Source organism: Rattus norvegicus, chromosome 18 (assembly GCF_036323735.1).
Source record: "Rattus norvegicus strain BN/NHsdMcwi chromosome 18, GRCr8, whole genome shotgun sequence".
NCBI lineage: Eukaryota > Metazoa > Chordata > Mammalia > Rodentia > Muridae > Rattus > Rattus norvegicus.
Genome location: NC_086036.1, coordinates 58,710,627 through 58,737,751, shown reverse-complemented (window position 1 = coordinate 58,737,751; position 27,125 = coordinate 58,710,627). Strand labels below are relative to the sequence as shown.

At 44.1% G+C, this 27,125-nt stretch overlaps 1 protein-coding gene across 3 annotated transcripts; it reads right to left on the bottom strand.

Moving 5' to 3' along the window:
* Positions 1 to 8,301: 8,301 nt before the first annotated feature.
* Positions 8,302 to 27,050, bottom strand: Napg (NSF attachment protein gamma). Of its 3 annotated transcripts, NM_001398659.1 has the most exons (12): positions 26,888 to 27,050; positions 24,384 to 24,451; positions 22,237 to 22,321; positions 21,560 to 21,577; positions 20,962 to 20,992; positions 18,832 to 18,941; positions 18,642 to 18,708; positions 18,109 to 18,179; positions 15,721 to 15,799; positions 13,533 to 13,612; positions 12,790 to 12,919; positions 8,302 to 10,962 (listed from the first exon to the last, which is right to left on the bottom strand). In NM_001398659.1, the coding sequence occupies exons 1-12, from the start codon at positions 26,941 to 26,943 to the stop codon at positions 10,819 to 10,821; spliced, it is 939 nt and encodes a 312-aa protein (NP_001385588.1). In that variant the 5' UTR covers positions 26,944 to 27,050; the 3' UTR covers positions 8,302 to 10,818. The 3 variants fall into 3 exon arrangements, with proteins under 3 accessions (NP_001385588.1, NP_001100854.1, XP_038952741.1); NM_001107384.2 differs by lacking the exon at positions 21,560 to 21,577 and having other exon boundaries at positions 22,214 to 22,321; XM_039096813.2 differs by lacking the exons at positions 24,384 to 24,451; positions 26,888 to 27,050 and having other exon boundaries at positions 20,962 to 21,024; positions 22,237 to 22,306.
* Positions 27,051 to 27,125: the final 75 nt, after the last annotated feature.

Sequence of the window (27,125 nt, the reverse complement as noted above, 5' to 3'; positions counted from 1 at the left end):
TGTCCACTCATCAGAGGACTCGTTTTGAGTTCTCCCCTAGGGCTTGTAATAGTCATAGCTTTTTGGCCCAGTTAACAAACAGTACCAGGCTCGAGTTCCATCTTGTCCTTAAATCCTATCAGAAAGTGGTTGGTGACTCCCATAAGATTTATGCTTCTATTTTAGCAACACGATCATCTTGCTGGCTGTCCCCAAGCAGCATTTCTCTGGGAGGTGGTTCTGACTCAGAGTTTCTGATGAAGTCACTAGAGCTATAGGACTTGAAGGCCCCATTGTAGATAAAGGACTCACACAGCCAGCAGCAAACACGGACTGCGGCGATGCCAGTAGCTGCTCTCCCTGAGAGCATTCTCTCCATCAAGATACTTAGTGTCTTGGCAAAGTGGTGGTTGCCCTGCCCCAGGAACCCTGAGAACTATGGCTGGAGGAGCATTGTTCCTGGACACAGGAAGTCACATTCTTTCAGAGGTCTCCTATGGGGTCCACAGGTCAGCCATATTCACTATGATACAGGGATATATGAGGCAAGAAGGCAAAGCAATGGCAGACAGTGGAAGACTGCCGCTCCAATGGAGAAACCAGGGTCACTCTGTCAGCTTCCAAAGGAAATGGTAGGGTACAAGATGGCTGAAGAAAGGCCTAAGGTTTTTCTCCTGAGCAAACACCATATAGGAAACCATGATGGTTCGGACATGTGGTGTCATTTATATCTCAAAGCAAGAGAGCACTGAGAAGGAGCTTTTCCCGAGAGTTCCAACTCGGCCTCCACCGGATAATGAGTTCCTCAGGTGCAGACTCCATGCCACTTATTATGGGAAGTGGCTGAAGAAACGTAAGGTCCTCGAACTGCACTTCCTCAAGTGTGTTGCTGGCAGAAGCAGAGATGGGGAGAACCTCCTACCTGACGTCAGGAGAGCAGTAACCACCAGCATCTTTCTCTGGTAGCTTTGTCATCCTGGAGAGCAGAGGAGACTGATGTCTGAGATAAACTTGGAGAGTCGTCATGCCAAAACCTGGTGTATAAATGTTCAGGGTTAGACTCGCTCCTCTTCTTTTCTTCATTATCCCTGCTATAGCAGGAGGGGTTGTGGTCGCCATTTGTGGTGGTTTGAATGAAAATGTCCCCCACAGACCACAGGGAGTGGCATTATTGGAGGTGTGGCCTTATGAAGTAGGTGTGGCCTTGTTGCAGGAAGTGTGTCAGAGGGGTTGGACTTCGAGGCTTCTGAAGCTCAGACCAGCGTGATTCTCTCTTCCTGCTGCCTGCTGATACAGATATAGAACCCTCAGCTCCTTCTCCAGCACCATATCTGCCGCCATGCTTCCCACCATGGTTATAATGAACTAAACCTCTGAACTTGTAAGCTAACCTCATTTAAGTACATTTTTTTAGAAGAATTGCCATGGTCACGGTGTCTCTTCACAGCAATAGGACACTGCCTAGGAATTGCATGGATCTGTATTCTTATACCGAGGGTGAAATGTTTATGCTTTGGTATGTGGGGGGGGGGGAGGTGTATATGGTGCATGTGCAAACGTACATGCTTGTGCATGTAGAGGCCAGGGAATGCTAGGCCTCCATGTACTCGTCTATTCCCCTCTTCCTATTCTGCTAAGAGAGCACTGTGCCTGGATCTACGCTAGTGCCCACATTCACAGTGAGTCTTCTGTCTCTGCTTCCAACAACACTGGGGTTGCAGACACACACAGGTGGCCATGCCCACCTTTTATTCAATGCCAGGTGCTAGGCTCTGACCTTGCATCCTCAGGTTTGCACAAGCGCACTCACTCACTGACCCACTAAGCTACCTTTCCAACTCCAAAAGTGCTTCCTCCTTCCTTTCTTTTCTAGCACCATTTTTTTCTTTTTTTTTTGATTTTGATTTTTTTTAAAAATCAGTTCTAAATTTTACTTTTGATGTTTTAAGATAAGAACATCATTTACCCTTTCCCTTCTCTCCCTCCCGATGTTCCGATAAAAGCTGCCTGCTGTGGTAGTAGCCTGTGTACGAAGGTTAAAGATGACCGGACCAGTGTACATTTTCTAGGCCCCTGAGCACGCAGTAGCACTGAAAGTTCTCCGGTCACAGCACCCACCATCCAGTGAGGAAGTCTGTGTACTGTCTGCACTGCCCTAGGCATGCTGGAAACGGATCAGACATTTCAGTCAATTGAGTTATTCTAGATCAGTGGTTCTCAACCTTGTGATGCTACAACCGTTCGATACAGCTCCTCATGATGTGGTGACTTCCATCCATAAAATTATTTTCATTACACCAATTTTGCTAGTGTTATGAATCATAATAGTGTTTTCTGTTGGTTAGGCGACCGCAGTGAAAAGGTGTTCTGACCTAGAGGTTGAGAACCACTGTTTTAGACACTAGCAAAGCAGGTGCTGACTGGGCTGCAGTCACCTGCTTGACTTCTCCTGTATCCTAAGACTGGGTATGGGGCAGATCCAACCTTCTCTGTAGAGCTCCTGTGGCCTTGTGGGCCTTTCTCAAGGGGACTCTCCATAGGCCACCCGGCTAAGGCAAGGACAGGGAACGTGTCGACATGAGCGTGAACTGGAGGTTCAAGGAATCTGTACACTTGCCCTTTATCCTCAGTCTCCCTTTCATGACGTCACAGCAGAGCCCACAATGGGTGCCACTAGCTCTGCAGTGGAACTGAGGACACACCCCTATCCAAGTCCTTGCACCTTGATCTCCACTGAACCAAGACAGGAGATTACACTAACCTACTGACCTACATGCCTGCATGTTCTGGGGGCTCAGGCAGAGAACATGCTGAATCCTGTTGGTCATTGCCCAGGTTTGTAGCTGCATGGTGTGTGGGAAAACTCTAATTAAGGTGGAAGTCCACCATGACCAGATGGTTATCCTCTGGGTTCAACACAATATGGGAAAACCCCTTCTTTAGCAGGCTTCTACTTCTCTGACCTTGTCTGGGGAAGCCTAAGCCCCTACATACGCCTCTACCTGAGAAATGTCATGTAGCCTCAATTAGAGTACAGGATCAACTTCTTTTCTCCTAACAAAACCTGTTTAGCTAGCACCTGAGGTTCCTGAAATGCTTTCCCATGCTAATGAGGCACTCTCCTAATAAAACCAGTTCAGCCAGTAACTGAAATGCTTTCCCAGCTATCAAGGTACCCTAAGCCCTAAGCCTTTGCCCATTCTGGATGGTCCCACCCTCAGTTCCCCAAAACTTTAAAAACTTTAAAAGCTTTGAATCACCCTAAGTAAAGTTGATCTGCCTAGTGATTGCTGGTTCAAACCCCACTATCAGCATCACTACCATCACCACTACCACTGTCTCTGCTCCCATTGCCCTTGTGGATTGTATCGGCCAACAATCCACTAGAGCCAAGAGACTCACAGTATTGGATTTTCTTTCCTAGTGAGTCAATAAGGACAAATGGTCCAAAAAGTGTCAGAGATAAATTCTTGTCTTGGAGGTTAAGTGTGTTCAGGACACAGTTGCCTCTGACCTTCCCTCAGGGCTCCAATCCCCCCACAGAGCTGTACTTTCTATGCTCTATGTGGAGCACTGCCTGACCCCATCTCTACAGTATGGATTTTCTACTTGCACATCTAGATTTTGTAGTTTCATTTGGGATATTAGCCTGCTTTTCATTCCTACTTCATGCAAAGTACATACAAGGCCAAGGTCCAAGCTTTGGCATGAGGGCTCCAAGGGCTCATGTGCCCTTATGTTTCCACACACAGCTGTGCTCTAGACCATGTCCAATGCCAAGGCTCACAGGACAGCCTGACTCTTTCTGCCTGGGGCCTCTAGGCCTCCTGGGCTCCCATGTTCACCCAGCAGGTTTTGAACCCCTGTGCAGGCTGGAAAGCCACAGGTCCTGAGATCAACATAGGTCTTGCCTCTGCAGGATCTGAAGCACATACGAGTTGGACAGCATCCATCTCTATGAAAAATAGAAAGAAAAAAAAGGCTTCCCTTAAAACCTGGGGAGGAGCTTCATTTAAAGTGAGAATAGGAGGTATGAGGAGAGAGGAAAGCCTAGAAGAGAGGGGGGGAGAAGGAAGGAAGAGAAAGAAAGGATGAAAGAAAAAGGGAGAGAGAGAAAAGGGGGGTCCTATTATAGCCTTCAGAGAAATACCCACAGCATAAACTTGATTATTATAATCTTTCAGGGAGGGATAGGTCTTATATCACATGACTTAGTTAAAAATAGCACACATGCCAAGGGTATGGAAGAGCCAGATATGGTTAGGGTCATAAGGTAGGAGCTGCAGAAACCGTGGGGCAGATTCTTTTAACTCTCTGACCCAGAGGGGAGTTCAGAGAAGAGGGGCCTGATCTCTTGACTGTGGGATCTGAAACTTAAAAAGAGTGACCACTGCCTTAAAGGGACAGGCCGGTGTTCTAACACCACACTGTTATTAAAACATTCAGAGTATCAATTACCCTGGATTTGTCTAGTCGCCTAAAATTACTGTCAGGAAGAAATAAACATGATGAGTGAAATTACTCATGATGCAGTAAAATACCACTCGAGTTAGGCAAGATCACAAATGCTCCAAGACTCTTGTAGATTATGCAGTTCTTACTGTACTGGTTTTCCCTCCTACGCTCCAGATAGCTGAACACTGGCCCTTCATGATCAGAGGAGTGATGCATTCCAGGTGTGTCTCAGTTTCTTTTCTACTGCTGTGATAAGACGCCATGACCACAGCAACTTAAAGAAAAGGCATTTGAGCTTACGGCTTTAGAGGGTTAGAGTCTGTGATGGTGGAGCCAAGCATGACAGGAAGAAGATCTGAGAGTTCACAACCTGATCCGTAAACAGGAAGCAGAGAAAACTCAAGATGGATGCCTCAGGAGATACACTCCTTCCAGCAGTGTTGAACCTCCCTAATCCTCCCCAAACAGCCACAAACTGGAGACAATGGGGGACATTCACACATGTCACTTCTTAGGTAGCTTACTGATGGTACAAGAGGTGCTCAGATTTCCATTTCTTTGGCTCAACGACCCACAGTGCTCACTTGTGCTGCCTGAGAGAGAACTCCCAGGTGACCTGTGGCAGAAACATGGCATGGATGATAAAGAATCTTGGTTATGTTAAACCAGAGTTGGGAGTTTTCCCTCCTGATAAACTTTTTTAAATGAAGCCTGCCTTCATAAAATGTGGTTCTCACATTGTCTGTGGGGGGAGCTGCTCTATTAAGTTGATCAATACACTGTCTACCGGATTCAGTTTACCAATGACTACTAAATTATGTCTTAAAATCTACGAAGGATGAAAAGATACAGAAACCAACTGGGGCAATAGAAATGTCTTAAATTAAGTATTGAGAGATTACCTTCTGTTCCGTACAGAACCTTGTTCTTCCAAATTTAACTACAAAGCATGGTTTATATAAAACATAAAAAATATATCTAAGGGAAAAGATAGTAATATGTCATGGTCCAATGCACTGTGAAACCAAAGTCTGATAGAACTGGGGTCTGAGCCTAAAAAACAGGGTGCATGCATAAAAGGTCAAATCCCTGGACACTAAGCCATGTCTTCCACATAGCTCTCTCAGTAGTTGTCTATGCTGTAGGCTGACAGCAGCCCTTATTTCCTCACGTTGCCATGTAGAACTAAATCACTTAGTCACAGGAAGCTTCCTGCCCTCTGCAAGAGGTTATCTAAACATCAAGTCTTCCTTTGTTCTGGGGATTGCTGCAGGGGGTCTGGGGGACCTGGCTCTTGGAGCTGCTCTCTGAGGAGCTTCCTCTGGCTCCCCACCCCCGGTCATCCACCTCAGGTGACTCTCTTTCTCTCCCCATCTTTTATTATCTGAGTTACTGAAGTAAAAAGTTATTTTAAATAGAGGCCTCCTCTCCTTCCCTTTAAGGCCCCATCATATTTGGCATGCCATTTATGGCATTATTTCTGTCTAATGTTCAAGGGCTGCTCATGGCCTTGAGGCCTCTGCTATCTAATAGACCTCATTTCTGGAGAGAACTGTATCAGTTTTCTTTCTGAAACAGAGTTCAAGCCAAAAAGTGGTGGGCTTGGTACTCCCTTGTTGGTGTGGCACGAGAGTACAAGTGATCAAAGGTCCCGTGTTTCCAGGAGGATGTGCAGCTCCCACATGGGGTTCCACATACACCTTCATCTCTAACTCTGTTGCCTGCCTGACAGCATGGTACCTTCCAAGATGGTATGCCTACTCTCTGTGGCTGGTTAAATGTGATGCACAAAGACCAGCGTTCATTTCATGTTGATGAAGCAGTTGATCTTCAGTAATTAATGCTAATACTGCATTCTGGTTTTAGGAAAGAACTTTATCTAACAACCTATGCTTGAGAACTTAAATTCGGGATTTGAAGATCTCACTCAGTTTACTACATGTGAAGTTGGATGTGCTAGTTAAGTGCTTACTGATTTTGAAACTTGAGTTTTAAGACTACGACTTAGGCCCTGAGTGGGGTAACCCAGACACAAAAGAACACACATGGTGTGTACTCACTGATAAGTGGATATTAGTCCAAAAGTTCAGAATAGACACGATACAACCCACAGACAATATGAAGCTTAAGAAGGAGGAAGACCAAAGTGTGGATGCTTCAGTCCTACTTAGAACAAAATAATCACAGGAGATAGAGGGAGGGAAGGACCAGGGAGGGAAAGAAGAGGGGGAGAAAAAAAGGTGGGGGACAGGATCAGGTATAGGAAGGGAGAGAAGTGCAGAAGGTCAGAAATTGAATAGAAACATGTAGCAGTGGGGGATGGGGAACTGGGGGTAGCTACTAGAAAGTCCCAGATGCCAGGGTAGCGAGGCTCCCAGGATTCAAAAGGGATGACATTGACCGAAATACTCAATGAAGTGTAGATAGAACCTGTAGAGACTACCTCCAGTAGGGAGGCATGGGGCCACCCACTAACCTCACAGGAGCATGGTATAGATGACCCCGAGAGGCTCTGCCAGCACCTGACTAATATAGATGCAGATACCCACAGCCAACCAGACTGAGCCTGGAGACCCCAAAGGAAGAGCTAGGGGAAGAGCTGAAGGAGATTGCAACCCCACAGGAAGAACAGTATCAACTAACCAGACCACCCAAAGCTCCCAGGGACTAAACCACCAACCAAAGCATACATGGAGGGAGCCATGGCTCCAGCCGCATATGTAGCAGAGGACTGTGGTCCTGTGGAGGCTGATGCCCCAGTGTAGGATGCTAGATCGGTGAGGAGGGAGTAGGTGAGTGGGTGGACCTTCATAGCACCCTCACAGAGGCAAAGGGGGGAGGGGAAGGGTTTGTGGAGGGAAAACCAGGCATTTGAAGTGTAAATAAATAAACAGAAAAAGTTATTAAGCAACAACAAAAAAAAAAACCCTTAAACTTTATGGAAATTAAATTAAATCTGTACATGTAGCTGTAAGGAATTCAAACATCCTAGGCTATAAAAATCCATGTAAGTTCTTCCAATAAAAAAGATATATTGGCAGTTACACACACACACACACACACACACACACACACACACACACAGAGAGAGAGAGAGAGAGAGAGAGAGAGAGAATGTATGTGAGTGAGAGCACCAGGGAGGGAGTTCTTCCTGGTTACAAAAACAAAAAACAAATGAACAAAACAAAACAAAACAAAAAACAGTCCCCTCATTTTTTCTTTAGAGACATTATAATTCCTTAAATCATTAAATCAAAGTCAATTGGGGTCTCTTACTGGTACTAACCACATAAGAACAATGGCCACCCATAATCTTTCTACCATTTCATTTGCCTACGAATGCTTCAGTGTCCAAAAAGCAGCTTGGACACTTTACTGAATCCTGAGAAACACAAAATCACAGTCCATGAATGTCTCTGGGTTTTCTTTTTTCCTTCTAGAACTGAACTTAAATTTAAATATCAAAATATATTATCAATATCCACAAGAAATCAGGGATAATACTGTATAGCAAATATCAAATTAATTGTAGGTGAAACCTAATTAGTAATTTATACTCTAATTATATCTAATTGCAAAACAATACCTTTTACATTTACCTCCTCTGACCCTGTGAGCAACTCTTTCTGGATATGTTCACTACTCTTCAACCTGCCCTTACAGCTATGCTAGCACATACATGACTGATATTTCAGAAGGCTGGACTAACATATAAATAACTCCCCCAAAGGTACCTGGCTCCTACTGAGCAAAAACCACAAACAAAGACAGGGAAAATACGATCTTACAAAAGATAGCTGAAGTAACATAACAAATGAGGAAAATGTATCGTCGAAGAGGGTGAATGAGCAAACAGAACCGACAACATTCATAGTCTTGGGTTTTATTTTCATAATTATCTTCCTTCAGAAGCAATCATCTAATTTCCATTAATAACATATTACTATATTCACCAAATGGCTGAAAAAATATGATAATGCACAGATTCCATACACAAATACTATACTCTGCATATTTACAGGTTCCATATATTAAATGTGCTCTGTGGCTGACTTCACTCACTGTAGAACAGCACTGACACTAGGTGATTCTGAGGATAACTCATGCAGACCTTCACTTCCACAGGGAGGGGGCTGGAGCTCTGCTTGCTGTAAAGACTACGGTTTCCACTTCTGACTAAGCTCACGAGAACGAAGATTTAACACAAATAGAAAAATAAAATGTATACATGAGGGACAAACGCTCCTTCTGAGACACCACGCAGAATAACCCTGACAGAAAAAAGAGCTCTAAATGCTGCATGCTGGTTCCTAATGCAGGTGACGGGAGATTGGCAATGCCTAAAACCTCTGCTGTTTAAAACTAAGCTCACTGCTGCTCCACAATGCACTGATAATTGCTTTTAACACATAAAACAGTCTAAAGTTACTTCTTTGAGTACCGCCAAATACATTCTAAAAGTCTGCTAACTTACTCAAATAAGCATCAATGTTTCTGGTTGGATCTAAAGGTAATTGATCTTGGAAATACCAATTTCCTTCTTAAGTAAAAATTCGGAAGACAGCTTTATTCATAATCTCAATGCAATTAAGGAGAGTGAGCTGGTGACCCAAAGAACTATGCAGGTAACTTAGGGGAAAGCATAAACTTGTATATGGCGTTGTATCGGACCTGCCATCTGCACAGGAATTGTATGGTGACATCCACCCAGCCAAGCACACCCAGCAGAGGATGCTAATCTGCAGGAGCCCTCCCACAACACTGGGACAGGTCCCGTAACAGAGCTTTTCCTGGGTTTTGGAGATCTAGCAAGATGAAACATATTTTATTCAAATAGGTTATGGTATACAGTGGTGGGGCGTGGTGACAGTCCTATTCCGGTCAACACCACTTTGTAGCACACACTGCTGCTGCTTGCAACCTCTTGTTCACAAATAATGAATGGGTCTTAGCCATACAGGGCAAAGAGGAATGCTTCAAAACTAACTTTTCAGAAGTAACCATGGGAAGTTTATGAGGTATGAAAGATTGGTAACCCAGTCCTAAATGTATGTCTTTCAAAACCACTTTTTTTCCTCTTGGCTAACTTTTTATTTTTGTAGTACATAGCACAACTCACGTTAAATTATTTTAACTCCAAACCAAAATTATTTTGGAGGTAAGAAATGCATGCATACTAGTTTGGCAGGAACACTACTTGTCACTCTTGATAAATATCAATGGTCTTACCTAGTCCAATTTTGGTCAAGAGCCAAGTAGGCTTGAACACAGTCACACTTGTTAAGAAAAAAGAAAGAGCAATACTTCAGGGAGGGCTGAAGACATTTACAACAACATCAATATGTTACCTTCCATTTTTATAATCACATGTAAGGGCTACTGAGCTAAATATTATAAAGCTTTTGCCCCAAGTTTGCTTCTGAAAAGACTCAGTAACATTCAGTATATTCAGTAATTTGAATATATCTAATATGATGAGGAATACATTTCCTTTTCGACTTGAGACAAGGCCTCCCTCCACTGAAGTATGTGTTAACTCTTAGGTTTTATATCCCTAGAAAAAGAGTCCCGGGTTTTCCCCTCCTGTGGTTTTGTTCTGCGTCTTCATGGTCCATGATGCCGGAAAGTTAGGGGAACAATACCCGTGAATGCACAGGGTGGAAGAGCTGATGGTGCCATGTCTAGGTCATTGAGTAGCACATTCAATCTGGGCCTGATACTCCACAGTCATGTAACCAGCCTATGAGGGTGACAACCATGTTCCCATGTTCCCGCTCTGTGATCAACTGTCACATCAGCAGTGTAAGGTGGAACCAGGAACCATCTCCACAGTCAGACATCTAGTCAGACTAGAAGACGGTCCTGGAGGAGAACCTGCTGAGAACCGCTGTCTGCCTTTCTTTTTGGCATTGTTGATGCTCTTAGCGGGGACATGCGTGGGCGCTAAGTGACAACATGGGAAGACGGTGGAAAGAACCAGATCAGTTTTGAAATTATTATTTTCACCCAAAACCCAGCATGTTTAGAAATGGCATTAAATAAAATGCAAAGAAAATTATCTAACAATAAAAAGAACCCAAGAGAAAAGACTGAGTATACCTATTTCCTGCTTTGCTGATGATATCATTTATCTGGAATTTGGCCTATACATTTTTAAATCAATTGTTAAAATATGACGATTTATTTTCTGCTTACAAGAGAAAGGAAAGAATGCCTCACAGGCAGTAGATACAATGGCTGGTGTGGGAAATGGAAAACTAAAACTTCAGATAATTAACATTCAACATCAGAACTTCGGTGAAGCAGAGGCGTCCACAGGACGAGTCCTAGTTCCATGAGAAAGGCTCGTCAGCATCCCGTCTTCTCATCCCTGCAGGCAGGGCACTAGCACAGGCCTCCCGAATACTCGTCTTCCTCCTCTTCAGCAGCAGCACCCGCAGCACCCTCAGGCTTGGCCTGGGGTGTCGCTGGGGATTTCTTCTTGATTCCTCCTCCTGGGACCACCAAGCTTAGGCCCAGCTTAGCATACTGTCAACAATTAAACAGGCTATGAAAGCTGGAAAAGTAGAATCCTGATATGCAGTGTCTAAGCATCAGTTAACTATAAAATATGGTAGGGACCGGGAAGCATGGGGGTGGAAAGATGGCTCAGTGGTTAGAGGGACTTACTCTTGCAGAGTCCCTGAGTTCCGTATCCAAGCCCAGAGAGACTCACAACCACCTGCAGCTCCAGCCCCAGGAGACCCCACTCTCCTCTGACTTCAATGTGGTGTACATGCATTCAAGCAAAAGTCATAAACACAAAAATACAACTAAGGCTTTCAGAGAAAGAGAAGTGTGTGCACATAAGGCCAGCAAGATGGCTCAGTGGGTAAAAATGCTTGCCACAGTAGCTTGCCAACCTGAATTCAATCCCCAGAAGCCATGGAAGGGTGGAAGGAAAAGCAACTCCACAAAGCTGTCCTACCTCCACATGTACTGTGACACTTTACATACATGCAGAGTAATACATAAAAGTTTTAAATGACCAAAATCTAACCATCCCTCCTCATGGGAGAAATGTGCTGGAATCAGACCGTGATGTGAGCTGCTGACAGCTATGGATGTATCAACTATGTACCTAACTTGCGAACTGGAGATGCTATGGGCATATCCAATTAGTAATGCTTCTAGGGCTATGAAGAAAACCATGCACTGAGTAACTGAGAGTGTAAACTAGGGACATATTAAAAATATAAATACAAACTTTAGAGCTGGGAGCAGAGCTCAATTAGTAAAGGTCCTGCTTTCCAAGCATGAGGAGTCCATATTAACAAGCTGGGCATAGAGCTCTGGAAATGGCTAAGTTGGTCAAGGGCCTGCTATACAACCAGTGTCCTGAATGCAGTCCCAGCACCACTTAAAATGCAAACTAGTGACAAAAGCCTGTACTCCCAGCATGCGGATGCTGCGACTGGACGGTCCCCAAGGCCTGCCAGCCAGCTAATCAGTGAGCTCTAAATTCAGACCCTGTTCTCAAGTAAGGTGGACAATACCTTGAGGATACCATACATACTGCAAACACACACACACACACACACACACACACACACACACACACACACACACATTTTCAGAGGCATATAAAAAGCCTACAAGAACGTTGCACACTTATACTCTCAGTACTCAGGGGGCTGAGGCAGAAGACCACAAGTTCAAAGCCAGGTAGCCCTAGAGAGCAGCAAGACCTTGTCTCAAAAAAAGAAAACAAAGTATGTGTAAAAGTTTACCTAGAGAAAAATGAAAAGTATTTTTCTCTACCTCAGTAAGAAAATTCAAGGTCTTAAATTACTTTGGCAGTGTGACAGAACTATAAATCATGTGATCAGGTAACCATGCAAAAGGAAAGGGTTGAGAAAGCAAGGCTCACACGTGCAGTTCACTCAGTGAAGCTTTTCTCACAGGAAGACCTGAGGATGCTTCACAAAGTTAACCCTTCCTTCCGTCTTACAGATAAGCCTGAAGATAATTAACTACCCATCGATGCGACTCTCACAGGCATGGGATGCATGGGATGCCCAGGGGCCTCTTAAAGGTAAGGCACCAGAGACAGCAGCTAGATAAAGCCACACCCAGAGGGGAGCAGGTGGGAGGTGAGAAGTGAGGCTGCATTTACATATGCACAGCACCGGAGGAGGCAAGTAAATGCTCACCCAGAATCCCATTACCTGAATGTGGGAAAGTTCAATCAAATTGGTTGGCTCCTTTATGAGCACAGTTTGATGTGGAAAATACAGGTACAGAGGCAGAAAACTTACAAATCCCTAGGGGAAAATCACTTCAAGTGGAAGAAAGCTGACCCACAGGCACACTTACGTCATTGTCCATGTATTTGAACAGGGGCGAGTTGCAGACCTCGGACACTTGATCTTGGTCTTGCTGGTCATAGCCCTCCAGGAGCTGTTCCAGCGCGGCACAGTCTTCACTGCCGTTAAACCCTGGTATGCTAAGGCAAGCACAAACCACACCTCAGCTCTTCCCTAAGAGCTGACTGTCCCAGCACACAACTGCAGGCACTGTGACAGTTACAGGTAATGCTCCGGGAACCAGTGGCAGGCAACCAGTGGGTAGAGACCAAGGGTGGCACTAGGAACCCTAGAGTGCACAAGGCACTCCTAGTTACAAATTGCCAGTCCTCATTCATGACCTGCAGAAATGCCTCAATCTGATTTGTAACAGATCACAGAGCAATTCTCCTTTTGTTGTCAGTTAAACAGCAAAGATGACAAAGTAGCTAAAATCAGAGATGCGGCAGAGGACATCTTGTAAAACTGGTGCTGTGACTGCTGGCTGAGGGAAAGCCCGAGAAGGAGCGGGAGCTGGAGCTCTGCTCTAAGTGTTTGCTTAGCACACACGAGAGTTTGGGATCTTCCCCAGCATTTCAAGAAAACAAACGAAAGGCCCAACGACAAAGTAACACAGAACCCCTGCAATGGCAGTCTTACCTCTTGGAAGATCTGTAACAGTTTCATGGCTAAAAACAAAATCTGTCCAGGTAGTGATGCTAATTCAAGAGACAGGGATGTCAACAGTGGTCAGTGGAAGCAGCCGGCCCTTACCTGTAGCTCTCCCGGACACACCTCTCTGCAGCCACATAGTCATTTCTGTGTAGATGAACTAAGACCTGAGCGATTGTTTTCTGAAACGAGAGGGAAGACTAATTAAACCGATACCTGTCTTTATAGTCACCTCTGGGGGTACTGAAAACAACTGGCACTTAGCCTTAGAGCGCTGGCTCATACGTGAGAAATACACACAGTTCTATAGGAGCTTCCGAAGGACACCTGGGAGGAAACATCCTAGAATGCTATGGCAGATACAGGGATCTGAGGAGACGGAAGGAGGAGCAGGCCTGAGCCTGTCTGCTCTAACCAAAACCAGTGAGCACTGGCTGGTGTTATGGCCTGAGCACAACCTTTGTAACCTAAAGCCTGAGAATGCACTTGGTTTAAGTTAACCGAACTCCTTTCCAGTATCTACATTCAGTGCTAAGAGGGAATAAAACCAGAGATCTGTGACTCTTCAATTATAGCCTGAATGTTTAGAAACTAGGAAAACTCTGGATAACAGAGACAACAGCACTGCTTAGAGGGTCAGGGATAGCACAGACAACAGCCTACTGGGAACACAGCTCTTCAGAAGGCGTTTTATTTTGGTGATGTTTTTGTTGTGTATTTTACTGCTTCTCAGTGATATGTGATTCTTGAGACAGGTCCTAACTATGCCACCGAGGCTGGCCTCAAACCCCAGTCCTACAGATAAATGCTACCTCACCCACCTATGCAATGCATGTAAATCACCCACGTATCTTTTTCGCCAATCCATCGTTAGTAACTCTAAGTCTTAGTTTAAAGAAAATACTGTCTACTTGAGGGGATTCAGAATCACATAGGAGGCAGCTTCTCTGCAGTTTCCAGGGACTGCCCATGCTTGAAGGAGGAACCTGATAAGGCTAATTGAGAGAGGCAGGCCGTGGAGACAGCGCTCTAAAGACTTGGGTCCTGGACTGAAAAGTAAAAAAAAAAAAAGAAAAAGAAAAAGAAAAAGAAAGACACACAAACAATCATAGTTCTGTGTCCTGATGACACAATGTGATCAGCAGCCCCAAGTGCACACAGTCTTAAAATGTGCCCCAGACAGTTCCTGCAGCTGCTGCCAGAACTTGTTGTAGCTACTAACAGTTGAGCCATCTTCACTACAATGCTAACTCACCCAGTAATTTGTGTCAGAGATCATGTCTCACTTTTACAGCTTCTATGAAAGCATTTCTCTCCATTAAACATAGTTCTTTCCCATTCACTTCAACAGTGCTCACTTGTATGCTCTCCGACAGTTACAGCAACTGTTTAGAGGTCTTCTAAGCTGAAAAGATGATTCTAGCTCCTAGCTCATTAAGTTGCTATAAGTTGCAACTTTGTACCTGGTTCTTCTGATGGGTGATTCTGGAATATTCCCTAGATTTCTGCTCTAAGTCTCAGGAAAAGTATTAAGTTTTAACTGCACTCAACCATCCCAGGTTCAGGCCAAAGACTACGGCTTTCTTCTGGTAGGCAGTGCTTCTGACCTCAGTTCGAATCCTCTGTTGTGATCTTTGAGACTGTGCCAGAATTTCATGGACAGAGAAATTTAGTGGTTTCAGTCTTGCTTTCATTCTCAGAATAGTCACTCCTACTTTGGGTCTGTCTCAGGCACACGCAGCCAAGATTTGTGCGGGCTACACACCCTTCTCCCCGTGCCTCTCCCTGGGATCTGTTCCTGTTCTCTTGGTTCCCCTTGCCAGTTCTTCCAGCCAGATACTAGGGCTGCAGCTCCATGACCAGGGATCAACCTAAGCCAAGTGTGTGGGGAAGGGGAGGGGAGCGGGGAAGAGATTCTCTCTCCTGCTTCTCCACTCTCAGGGAGGAGGTCTCTTTTGGAATATTTGTTGCAGTCTCTCCTGTCTACTGCCATGACTAGGGGCATCTCTTGGGTCAATGGACAAGAGAAAATAGAAACTCCCAGGAATGCACTTCTCCTGAGTTGACGGCTTCTCCAAACGTTCAGCGCCCTCTACAGGTCACCCATGTTAATTTACTGCCCAGAGTTTGAGGTAAATATTTCTGTGTTTGTTGAGTATTGTTATTGTAAGAAAGGTAGGCTAGGTCTGTCATGGTCCAAATGACTATCCACAGAATCTTAGCTTAAATATTTATACTAGTGTGTAAAATTAGCTAAAGCAAAGCCGAACTAGGCATTTTCAAAGAATACCTTATAACAAGTTGGATAGTTCTCAATTTCCTTATAAATATTTTTTTCTTTCTGAATAGACAATGCGGCTTCATCAAACCTAAAGACAAAAGAAAGAAATGTCAACAGGGTAGGTGTGAGACCCTCAGCAGAAGCCTTTGCTGCACTACTTTGTGTCACAAGACTTGAGAGGACAGCATTCGGCCAACTGGGCCACAACAGTGCTGCTGCCATTGGCTCTACTCATCAGGCTTCTCTCGAATGCCTGACTCCTCCCAAGGCACCGCCTCAGCATAAAGGAAGTGAAACGCAACAGGGGTCTAAGTTTGGTAAAAACCGTTCATTAAGGCATTCCTAACCACCTCAACGAATGGCTTGGTAGAATTTGCTAGAGAATCCTAGGTTGCATTGACTCAGGCTTCCCTCCTTTCCACATGAACGAACCTCCAGGTGCCCGACAACTCTTACTCTGCTATGAATCCTTACCCTCGTGGCTCAACTGCTGCTCCGTGGGTCCTAGAATGCTAAACCAGCCCTTTTGTATCCATCCTTTCTACCCTCTTACGTTCATTCCTGGTCCATTAAAGTGGCAGGGTGAGTGAAAAAAAAGGACGACCATGCATTTCCCCAAACACTCCATCCCCCATCCCTTTTCCTTCTATCATCTTTCTGCTACATCTAAGAAACAGATATCACCATTAAGAATAGACGTTGTCTTAGGGTAAGAGAGTGGGTTATTCCAAGCAAATAGACCAAAGAATAAAGCAGGTGTTGTTATCTGACAAAATATACTTCCAACCACAACAAATAAGAAGAAAAGAGATAGGGAAGGACACTACATGCTAGTCAGAGGAAAAACCCAAGACATGAAAAGGACAACATTACAACAGATGCTATTCAGGAAATGCAGAGAATCACAAAGACACACTTCAAAAATCTCTATTACACCAACTGGGAACCCTAAAAGAAATGGATGAATGCAGGACACATATGACCTATCAAAGTTAAATCGAATGATAGAAGCAGCTGAAATACCCAGAGTCCCCAGTGAAAGAGAAACAGTAACTAAGAAATTTCCCAACAAAAACTATCCTAGTGCCAGGTGAATTCAGCAAAAAAATTCTGTAAGACCCTCAAAAGATTAATGCCAATATGTGTCAAATTATTCTACAAAATAGAAATTTAAAGGAACATTTCTTAATTCTTTTTATGAAGAATACCAAACCACACACAGAACATCACCCCCAAACAAAAATTATAGACTGATACACCCTTTAATTATAGATGCAAAAGTTCTCAATAAAATACCTGCACTGAATCCAAGAAATTATAAAAAAGATCATTATAAAAATGATCAAGTTGGCTTCATCCCAGAGATGCAGGGATGGCTCAGCATACAGAAATCCATGAGTGTAATCCACCGTATAAACAATCTTAAATAAAAATACTGCTGGGGCTATTGCCAATCTCCAATTGTGCTGCAGATTTATTGTAATCAAAACAGACATGAAGATTAATGGATTCAAATGGAAGACCCAGACGTAAGTCCACACACCTATGGATGGATATTTGATTTTTCACAAAGAAATCAGAACTGCACCCTGGAAAAGACAGCATCTCCAACCAATGGTCCTGGTTATGCTGCATGGCTGCATGCAGAAGATTCTAAGGAAAGTGTCTTCCAGACACAATACAACAAGCTCACCAAGACTGCAGCATACATCAAACCCACACAGGTTCAAGCCAGACAGGGTCCCAGCACTGACAGGGTCCCAGCTATTTGCCGAGAAGCTATTTGCAACAGACACCCATTGGCAAAGGGAAGATCAGTTTTCTCCCCTGGCACATCACTGGGTTGGTCTATCAACTATACTCAGGAGCAGGAGCAGTTTTGTTTCATTTTGGCTTTTTTCTGTCTTGTTGATTTTTGTCTTTTTTGTTTTTTATTAGTTTCTGTATGAAAGGAATAAGAGAAAAAACATAAAGATAGGTGCTGAAAGAGGTGGAGAGTTTCTGGGAGTAGTTGGAAGAGAGGAACCGATCAATCTACACTGTATAGATGCTTAAAATACAAACATACACATTCATATACCTATATATAGTAAAAATCCCATTTAATGATATAACTCAAGTATCAAAGGCTGTTGTTTATGGATATTTAGAGTGCTTCTGTTACTTATTCTAAGAGAAATTCATTACGTCATGCACCGACAGGTCAAGATGACTCACTCCTCTCATGATAGAAAAGCAGGTTTTAAATTCACGGGCTACTCCTTAGAAGGCGATCATTTTCCCACTGCTTGTCCGACTGTAGACCAATCCGCTACACCAATGCTATGCACAAGCTCCCAATGTAGACTCAAAATACACCTGGATCCACAGGCACACAAACAGTTTTCCAAGCCATACCTGCGTCCTCGTACGAGCAGTCTGGAGGCCTTTCCTAGGAGCTCAACTGCCTGCCGGAGGCGCTCCTCATTCTGGAGGAAGCAGAGAAGAGGGAGTTAGTTCAGTGGTTAATGTGGAGCTCTCACACTCAATAAGAACTGCACAAGCGATGGCCATGGATGGTAGCACCACAGCTCCTAGCTCATTCACTCACCTCCAGAGCACTGGTTCTCAACCTTCCCCATGCTGTGGCCCTTTAATACACTCCTCATGTTGTGTGACCCCAACCACCAAATTATGTGTACTGCTACTTCTTAACTGTAATTTTGCTACTGTTATGAGTTGTAATGTAAATATCTGTATTTTCTGAGGGACTCAGGTGACCCCTGTGAGAGGGTCGTCAGAGGTTGAGAACCACTGCCCTAAAAAAAGGAATAGAGGTTGGGCTTCGGATATAGAAAACCTTAAAAGGCATCCACTGCATTCTTCTGTTCCCACATAATATGGATAAAAATATTCTGAGTAATTAAAGAAACAAGGAAATTCTAACTTACTTCAAACACATTCGCAGTCTGCTGATACAACTGTACAGCCTTCTCTGGATCTACATTTTCTATGAGCCTGAATTAGACAGAGAACACAATTTGTGTGACAATTAAGAAACTTGCTTCTCAAGGACTTTACCAAGACAAAGAGGAGCCCGATGCAAAGCCAGGGCACCCAACAACCACTGTGTGCACTCACTTTCCTGCTCGCTCCAAGGCCATAGCTGCTGTGTCCGGCGTGCCATTCTCCAGGTACATCATGCTGGCTTTCTCGATCAGCTGCACGGCCTCAGGCAGTTTCTGCATCTCCTGCAGAAAAGCAGGCAGCACGGGGCAGAAAATGTCTCAAGTAATTGGAAATTCAATGATTTTACCCACAAACATTATTTTTGAGACAGGGTCTTACATTAGTTCGAGATCACTTGGAACTCACTAGACAAAACTAGTCTGACACTCAGAGTAATCCTCCTGTCTTAGCCTCCCAAATACTGGGGTTTTCTGGCATGAGCCACCACAACCCAGCTAATCTCACATTCATAATACTGTCAAAAACATTAAACAGCAAAAACACTGAAATGACTTCACAGTGTGAGCTAGTTTAACAAATAAAAAAAAAAAGTATCAGTGTTTCTAAATCATTTGCTTTCAAAAAAGCTGGGTTTTATGGCTTCTGTAAAAACACCATAAGCTACAGTTAACAGCAGGCCTTGGACCCAGGTTATAATAAGCCAGGCCAGGCCAGGCCAGAGCTGTCTCTAGAGAGGATGAGCTAGCCATATCCAGTGTCTCACTCCCCTTGGCTAGTCCCTGGTGGTCTGACTTAATAGAAGCCTGGAGCTCCCTTCTGGGCTGATTACAACCAACAGAATTAATTCTGTGTCGCACTAGTACTATGTGAGTCTCAAGATCTTGGGGTCTAGATTTTCCAAATCAAAAGCTAAAACAATTTTAATGAAATCCCTGAAAGGGAAATTCCTGATGAGCTAAGCTAGGTGCAAAGGTGCGGGGACTCTCATCCACAGGTAACTTCCTACTCTAAGTAAGGCCCACAGTGGCCTCTCAGGGCCTGCTCTCAGGTCCAAAGGTCAGTCCCACCACGCTAAGAATGTATTAGCTTGTTTCTAGTAAACTGCCAGCCTCACTCCTACCAACGCCAAAACAACATAAACAAAACTGTTTGGCTATGGAGACGAGGCATAGACTGAAGGATACCACATAAAGTTGCTATGTTCAGTCACACGGGATGATATACCCCTGAAGTTTAGCAGAAAAATAATTAAAAATATCAAAATGAAATGAAACAAAAAACTAAAGTCCAGTCAAAGAACCCAAGGGCTTGGAATAGTGTACACTGAAAGGTATTTGAGAAAAGAGGCAAGATGAAGCCAGCAAATCCACCTCTTCTTGTACCTTGCCTACCTACTTACTAAACAGACAGCACACCTGTACCATGACGGTGGGGAGGGAAGAACAAGACAGAGCGGGCCTGAGTAGACGGCATCTGAGATCTATCTAGAAGTCAACGACTGAAATCCCAGCCCACAAGCACCTGCAATCTCGGCTCTGGGGTCTAGAGACAGAGCACACCAGGAACTCTTGGTCAGCCAGTCTAGCCTAATCAGCAGACCAGACAGAAACTCTGCCTCAAAAACAAGATGGACGGCCCTCTGGTCAGCCTTGGGCTGACCTCTGGCTTATACAGCGGCCATATGCATATGTGTATGTGCACGTGTGTGAATGTGTACACACACACACACACACACACACACACACACACACACACACACACATCTTAGTACAACTACAAGATAGTAACCCTTAGCTTGCTATTAAAAAGCATAAATGTGGCATATCAGCCAAAATATTCCATTAGTCCATTGAAAAGGAATGCAGTAAAGCAGCAATAGCTTGTCTGTAACTTTACTGACTCCAGCTTGATATTTATAAAACCAAGAAAAAGATAAAGCGAATTTTCCTTTCCATCACCAACAAGTCATTTAAACAAGCATATCATTATAAACCTTTACTACATCCAGATGCCCTCAAGTTCTAGATGCAGGAAGCCTCATGAGCTCTCTTTAGCAGCACCCTCTGTGCTTCACTGCCCAGTCTTGCTCTTCCCCACTCCCTGTAATACAGTTCCCTCTCAATGAGCTTCCCGTGCTCACTCCTTACTGCTGCAGGATGTCACTCCAATTAGTGGTACCCTGGGCAGGATGCCTCAACCTAGCCTTCACATCCACTCCCACAGCCCCTCCCCCTCTTGCTTTACACAGTGAGAAACCTGCTAACTGCAATACGAACTCTACTGTGACACAGTATTACTAACCTTCAACATCATGCCAGCTTGCTCATAAGCTCTGCAAAGAGAAGACAAGTTCTCTGATGAGACCTTAAGGGAGAGGGAGAAACCTTCTGGTGAAGATGGCAGGCAGGGAGGTGACTAACAGAAGGGACCTCAAGTACACTGAGTCACTCCAGGCCCACACTGCCAGGTTCCTGTTTTTTATTTTACTTATTTACTGTTTAAACAATGGTATCTTAGGAGCGCCAATCATTGAACTGATTTTACTTAGCAAAATAAGTCAGTCTCAGAAAGGTTAGAGAGAAAAAGAAGTATAAGTTCTAAGACAAATCAGTATGCCCCACAAGAGAGAAAGTTCCCTTCTCTTCCACAGGCACTTAACCTGTGTTTTCACAAGCAAACAGTATGCAGAACTCAATTTAAAACTCTTTAAAGAGTAGCCTTTAAAGTTCAGCTGATGACTAAAGCAAATAAAATAATTACTTTAATTAAATTATAAATTTAATAATTTATATTTAAAATAAGTATTTAAAAATGCACAGCTTGAGCATAGCTCAGGTTAGAGTCAAACTCCGACTTTTAAACTGTCTGCAAACACTAAGAAGAGTGAACTATTACTTACTTGGCAGCATGAAAAAGACTGAACGGACACGACGATGCCAACATTAAGGAAAAAAGAAGTCAACAGTCTCTGGAGAGCACCTTCTAAAGCCAGTTAACTACGCATCCCTTTTCCTTCTGGTTTCAGAGGACAGAGCTGTGATACCCCAGTGCTGCTGACCGCTCTTACAGCCCAGACACTGAACAACCTTGTGCAGGACGTTAACCTGCTGTCCAGTAACAGGACGCAGTGCACAGCTATAGGACTATGATTTGCATGTGAGAAAAACTGGACATTTATAAATGAGAGCCCTTAAGATACATCGAGACCATTTCTTTCCAGATGCTCATAAGTCTTCAAATACCTAAGTGAGACTAACAAACGTTTTTCCAAAGCAGTTTATGCATTTCAATAGTTAGCTATACTTTTTCTTTTAGCACAGGTCTGGAGACCCCCTCGCTTCATCTCAAGTCAAATCCCTGCCCACCCAGAAGCAGGAAAGTGATGGGCAAGCATGGCTGTCCACACCAAATGCACTCAGGACCACTCACTGAATTCCCCTGGGGCTTTAAAGCACATGCACTGTTCAACCTTTCCCAACGGAAAAGCACTTTACATCAGACACTAAACTTATAGCAGGAGAAAGGTGTTCTCAACATCTTCTAGTTGTCCCACTTCTTTGTAAAGCTAAAAGATACGCCCTGTTACTTTCATGGGCGACAGCTTCCCGTAGGCAGGCGTCTTTTGCTTGCTCAAATTGTTTGGCATTTTTAAAAGCAACAGCTGAAACAGAAAAAGAAAAAAATAGACTTTCTATTTTCATCATTAACAGCCCTAAAGGGAATCAGTACCCAAATCAGCATTTTGTGAGACATTACAAAATACATGGATTTCAGATAGGGAGCTTCATAATGGCGTGAAATATTACTTTTACCTAAAGCAAGTTAGTCTTTCTGAGCATACTTTTAAAAGCCTGTGGAAGTTTTAGTTGATTTTTAGCAGCACATTGGCACAGCTTCCATCGAACACCAAGAGCCCCTCCCTCTAGCACCCACTGCCAAACAGCAGAGCAGGGGTCTGTAGTCACCCGAGGGTGCCTCATTCTCCAGCTTCCTCCTGGGCAGCTAACCGAAACTAGTCATGTACTAAATCTTCCCTCCAGGTAAGTCATTTTTGATACACAAAGCTTTTCTATTTAGTTATCTATACTCCTCAAAGAGCTAACCCTCACTGCAGGCTGTTTCACAAGGAAGGCTCACAGGGGTGAGACAACCAGGATGGCCCTGAAAGACAATGTTAACACTGGGAAAATCTACCAACGGTGGGTTATGAGAAAGTAGGACGCATACTAATTTAAGGAAACTGTTGTCTTCTGTTTGTTTGTCATTCTGAGACAGGGTCTCCACCGTACCTGCAGCCCTCACTGGCTGGGAACTCAACTACGCAGCACAGACTGACCTCTGACCTCTGACTTGAGCAGATGCTCCGGCCTCAGTCTCCCTTCTACATAAAGTGTTCTCATCTACTACTTCTTAAAACCACTCTCGAAGAACTCTTAAAGTGTAGAAAACAAACAGAATACTACAATATTCCTGCTCCTGCCTGTCTAGTTGTCTTTAAAAGTTCCATCGAAGGGCTATATTCTGCCTCCACTCAAGGAGAACAAACGAAGGGCACTTTAACAGGACACGTGATTCAGGAGATTGATTCATGGAAGCAGCATATGGCCCTGGAGCCACAAAGCAAAGCTGTTAAATTTCCTTCACTTGAGAAATGTGCCTTTGGTCTTAAGCAACTGTGTATAAAGTATAACCCAAAGTCCACCTAAAGCTCAATTTTAAGCAAATTTATCTTTAAATACAAAACATAAGCAATTTGCATAATGTAAGCAACAAGTTTACTCAGTATTTAAATGCAGGGCTAAAGACTCTGGTTTCCCTTTTGAATGAGAAAAAACCCTCTGTGTGTATGATGATGGTAGCTTCTAGGTTATTTCTTTGGAGACAAACTGAAACTAAAATTTAGTGAAAAGTGCTTGCTCTAGGTGATCTCTCATGAACATAGTCACAGATGAAAATTTGCTTGAGGACTTTCAAATCCATGGTGGTTTAAATTTTTATTGTGCATGCACAGGGAGGTCAGACACAAGCTGTAGAGGTCAGATCCCTCCGTCTACCGTGAAGATCCAGGGCATCAAACTCAGGGGCTCGGCTTGATGGTCGGCCTGGCAACTGGCAGCAAGTTCCTTCACTTAAGCTACCTCGCCAGCCTCAAAATTATGTTTTATTACTTTATATCCAAAACGACAGCAGACATTCAGAGCTATCGCATCATCCCTTAACAAAATACTAAACTTTTAACAAATTCCCTATGTTGCGTATTTTAAGATATTTTATACTTATAGAAAGTGAATTTACTAAAATGTGCATACAGCTTAAAACTCTTCATGAACATTTGATAGTGTATCTCAAAATGAAACTCATAAATGTTAATGTGGAAAAAAGAGATTGGTAGAACTTCAACAAGACTAGTTTTAAAAATTAAAAATAAAATTGCTTGATCAACAGCAGAAAGTCTAAGACAGAACTAAGCAACATTTATGAACACCTATGACACCGGACAGCTGACACTACCCCATGTCTGCTGTTAGGAGCGTGCACCGGGATCTGGCTCAGCTCTAGCTGAGGGTAAGTGTGGGAACATGCAAAGCAGCCTGTGCAGCTGTCCTCGTCTGCTTTTCTGTTTAAAGAGTGAAGTTTACCGGGAGGCATTGGAACTGCTAGCTAGACAACGTTGTCAGATCCAGTCAACACACACAACGGCACAGGGCTCCAGGCACAAATACCTGCTTTTCCATACTCAGAGGCAGCGCTGTCGTAATCTGGCTTCCACTTCAAAAAACCAGTTTTCAGGCTAGAATGAGAAAGAAAGACATTTCTTATTTAAAAAGACAGCATCAGCTACAGATCCCTCACCTTCTCAATTGTCTTCGGATGTATTCCCAATAAATGCACCCTCACTTCTTCCTCCCTCCCCTCCCCATTAACAATGTCCCTTCTTCTGAAATGTCTACATACCATCCAAACAGAACGTTTAAGTGCACGGTGCCCAGATCAGAACATCAACAACTGCTTAGAAATTTGCTAGAAATGTACGATGAGCCCTCCCCAGATCTACAGAACCAGACTCTTGGGTCTTAACAAGCCACATAAGGTGTGCTTTAACAAGCTAGAGGATCTGGAGGGACATCTTCCTTTGCGGCTGAGACGCTATCAGGGAGAATACAACTAAAGAGCCATTGGTGTCTGTGATGCCAAGGTCACAGGCAGCATCTCCTGAGGAGACTACAGGGACTACCGGAACAACACTCAGAGGGAAAATAAAGGGTGTGGTCAACCACCACTGAACAGGAGGGAGAAAGAGAAGTCATGTGTTAGGACAACAAACAGAAACAGTCTTCCAGAACTGATGCTGGCTTAGAAGCCAGAGCAAAAGATACCCAATGATGTTTATCTTTCTTGCCTTGTCTGCAATATTTTACTTTTATTTTAAAATAAAATCAAACTCACAGTTCAAGCTAATTCAGTAGGTATTAAATTTGGCTATGCATAAAAATTGCTCAACACCATCTTATAAATTTCAGCTCAATTACTGAAAGTCTGCTTACTTTCAACACTGCTAACTTCATTTGCATCAGTGGCTACTAAGCTGAGAGATGGGGCCCTTAGAAGTGCACCCTTCATTCTGTGAGTCTAACTCTGAAGTTACTTATCCCTGTAAAATGTATTCTACAGTTTTCATTTAACATATGCATATATAGTAACAAGATTTAAATGTATATGCAGATTTTCAATTACATATAATGTCTAATCTACAAAATTGAGAAAAATATGCAGCAAAATAAAGTCCTGTGCCCCTTCACCAAAGAACCCATTATACCCTTTATTGTGATTATGGATGTCTCCCCAAAACAAGACATAACATTCAATGAGCTAGATTTTTAAAACTGCAGATCAACTCCAGGCAGCTGAGCACCATTAATTAGCAAAAATGAAGGCCCGATTAACATTAGGTTGATGGCTAATCTGTTGTGGACCTTGACTGGTTTCATCCTAAGTAAGAAAACTTTCCTAAGCCAGAATACAGTGATAATGAGTGATACCACCATAAGAAAACAGAGACCAATTCCACTGCCTCTCCTACACTTCTGATCCATTCGTCCTACCACCTGCTGGCTCTCCTACCTACAGCAACTTCAAGCACCCTTCAGACCCCATTGCAGCCACAAGCAAGCCCACTCATCTATAATCCTGTCTTAACAGAAGGCCTCTCTTACAGGTCTTCTCCCAACAGAGATGCCTAGGGGTCTAGTTCTCAACTCCACATACAACTGCCTAGAGGACTTGTCAAAGCCATTACGAAAGGATGCTAATCCTGGCTCCTAAGGTTTCCTTAGCTCCGATGGTCAAAATCCTCCTGAAGTTCACAAAATGCAACTTCATTATAGCTAAGAGCACATGTTCTGTTCTTTTATGTTTGTTTTTACCATGCATGTTCTTGGGATCACCCTCTGCACTGACAGCCACCTTCCTAGTCACTGCCTGGAGGCAAGGTGGTATACCAGAAAGGGCTTGTGAATTTCCACTGCCTAAAACTTGCCCTGCTCTTTTCAGCTGAGCAGCCTTGGACAGGTCTCCAGGAAATTTCAGACCGCCTCGGTTCCTCTTTTGTAAACTGAGGCCTTTCTATTAGTTAAGATCTTAGTTTATGATTCACCTAACAGTGTACTAAGAAATGTCTTACAGTCGATAATCGTTAAATATGTATGTTGTAATTCACGAAAGTGGGCGAGAGGACTAAGGAGAACTCGCAGTTTCCAGTACGTATGCCTACTGAGCCCGGAACCAAAAGGTGGCGAACACCCACAAGACTAAGGAAGCTTAGACCTTGCCCCCAGTGAATAGGATGTCTGACAGTGAGAGTTTTTCAGAATTAGTCTACACCCCCGCACTGCACCAGGGTCTCTTTCCTAGCAGTAGCTCTCCACCGCAAGATTTCCTCCATAGTGTCATTCTGGATGTTATAAGATGAGACAAGGTGTCCACGCCAAAGCCCGCAACGAGCAGAGCAGCCGCAAACCCTGAGGACCTGGCGCCGGGCAGACGTGGCTGTCACAGGGGCGTCTGCAGCAAATGACGCGGCGCAGGCTGGCACGATCGACTGCAGGGGATTGACCCAAAAGGCAAGGCACCGCCCCGAGCACGGACAGCAACATGACCCTCCCTCCCGACCAGCCCGAGCGCACGGCTGAGGGGCGCGATTCACCAGCCCGGCGGCGACTCGACGTACTACTTCTCTGCCTTGGCTAGATGCTCCAGCCCCTCGTTTATCTTCTGGGCTGCCATTGCCTCGGCCGCTTGCTGACGCGAAGAGTGAAACAGCCTAGAGCTCAGCAAAACACCTAGAGCGTCGGCGTGGGAACGCCGCGGAGGAAGCCGGGAAAGGGGCCTACGGAAAGCGAAGAGCTCAAATTTCTTATGGCAAAGCTGGCCCGGAAATGGGTGGGACGAAGGGACGAGGAGGGCGG

Bases quoted from the DNA above. Each gene is read 5' to 3' on its own strand.
- Napg (NM_001398659.1), bottom strand. From the start codon at position 26,943: ATGGCAGCCCAGAAGATAAACGAGGGGCTGGAGCATCTAGCCAAGGCA. The intron at 24,452-26,887 runs GTACGTCGAGTC...TTCTCATTCTAG, and splicing joins CTAGCCAAGGCAGAGAAGTA to CCTGAAAACTGGTTTTTTGA. The intron at 15,800-18,108 runs GTATGGCTTGGA...TTTTGTCTTTAG, and splicing joins CTGCTCGTACGAGGACGCAG to GTTTGATGAAGCCGCATTGT.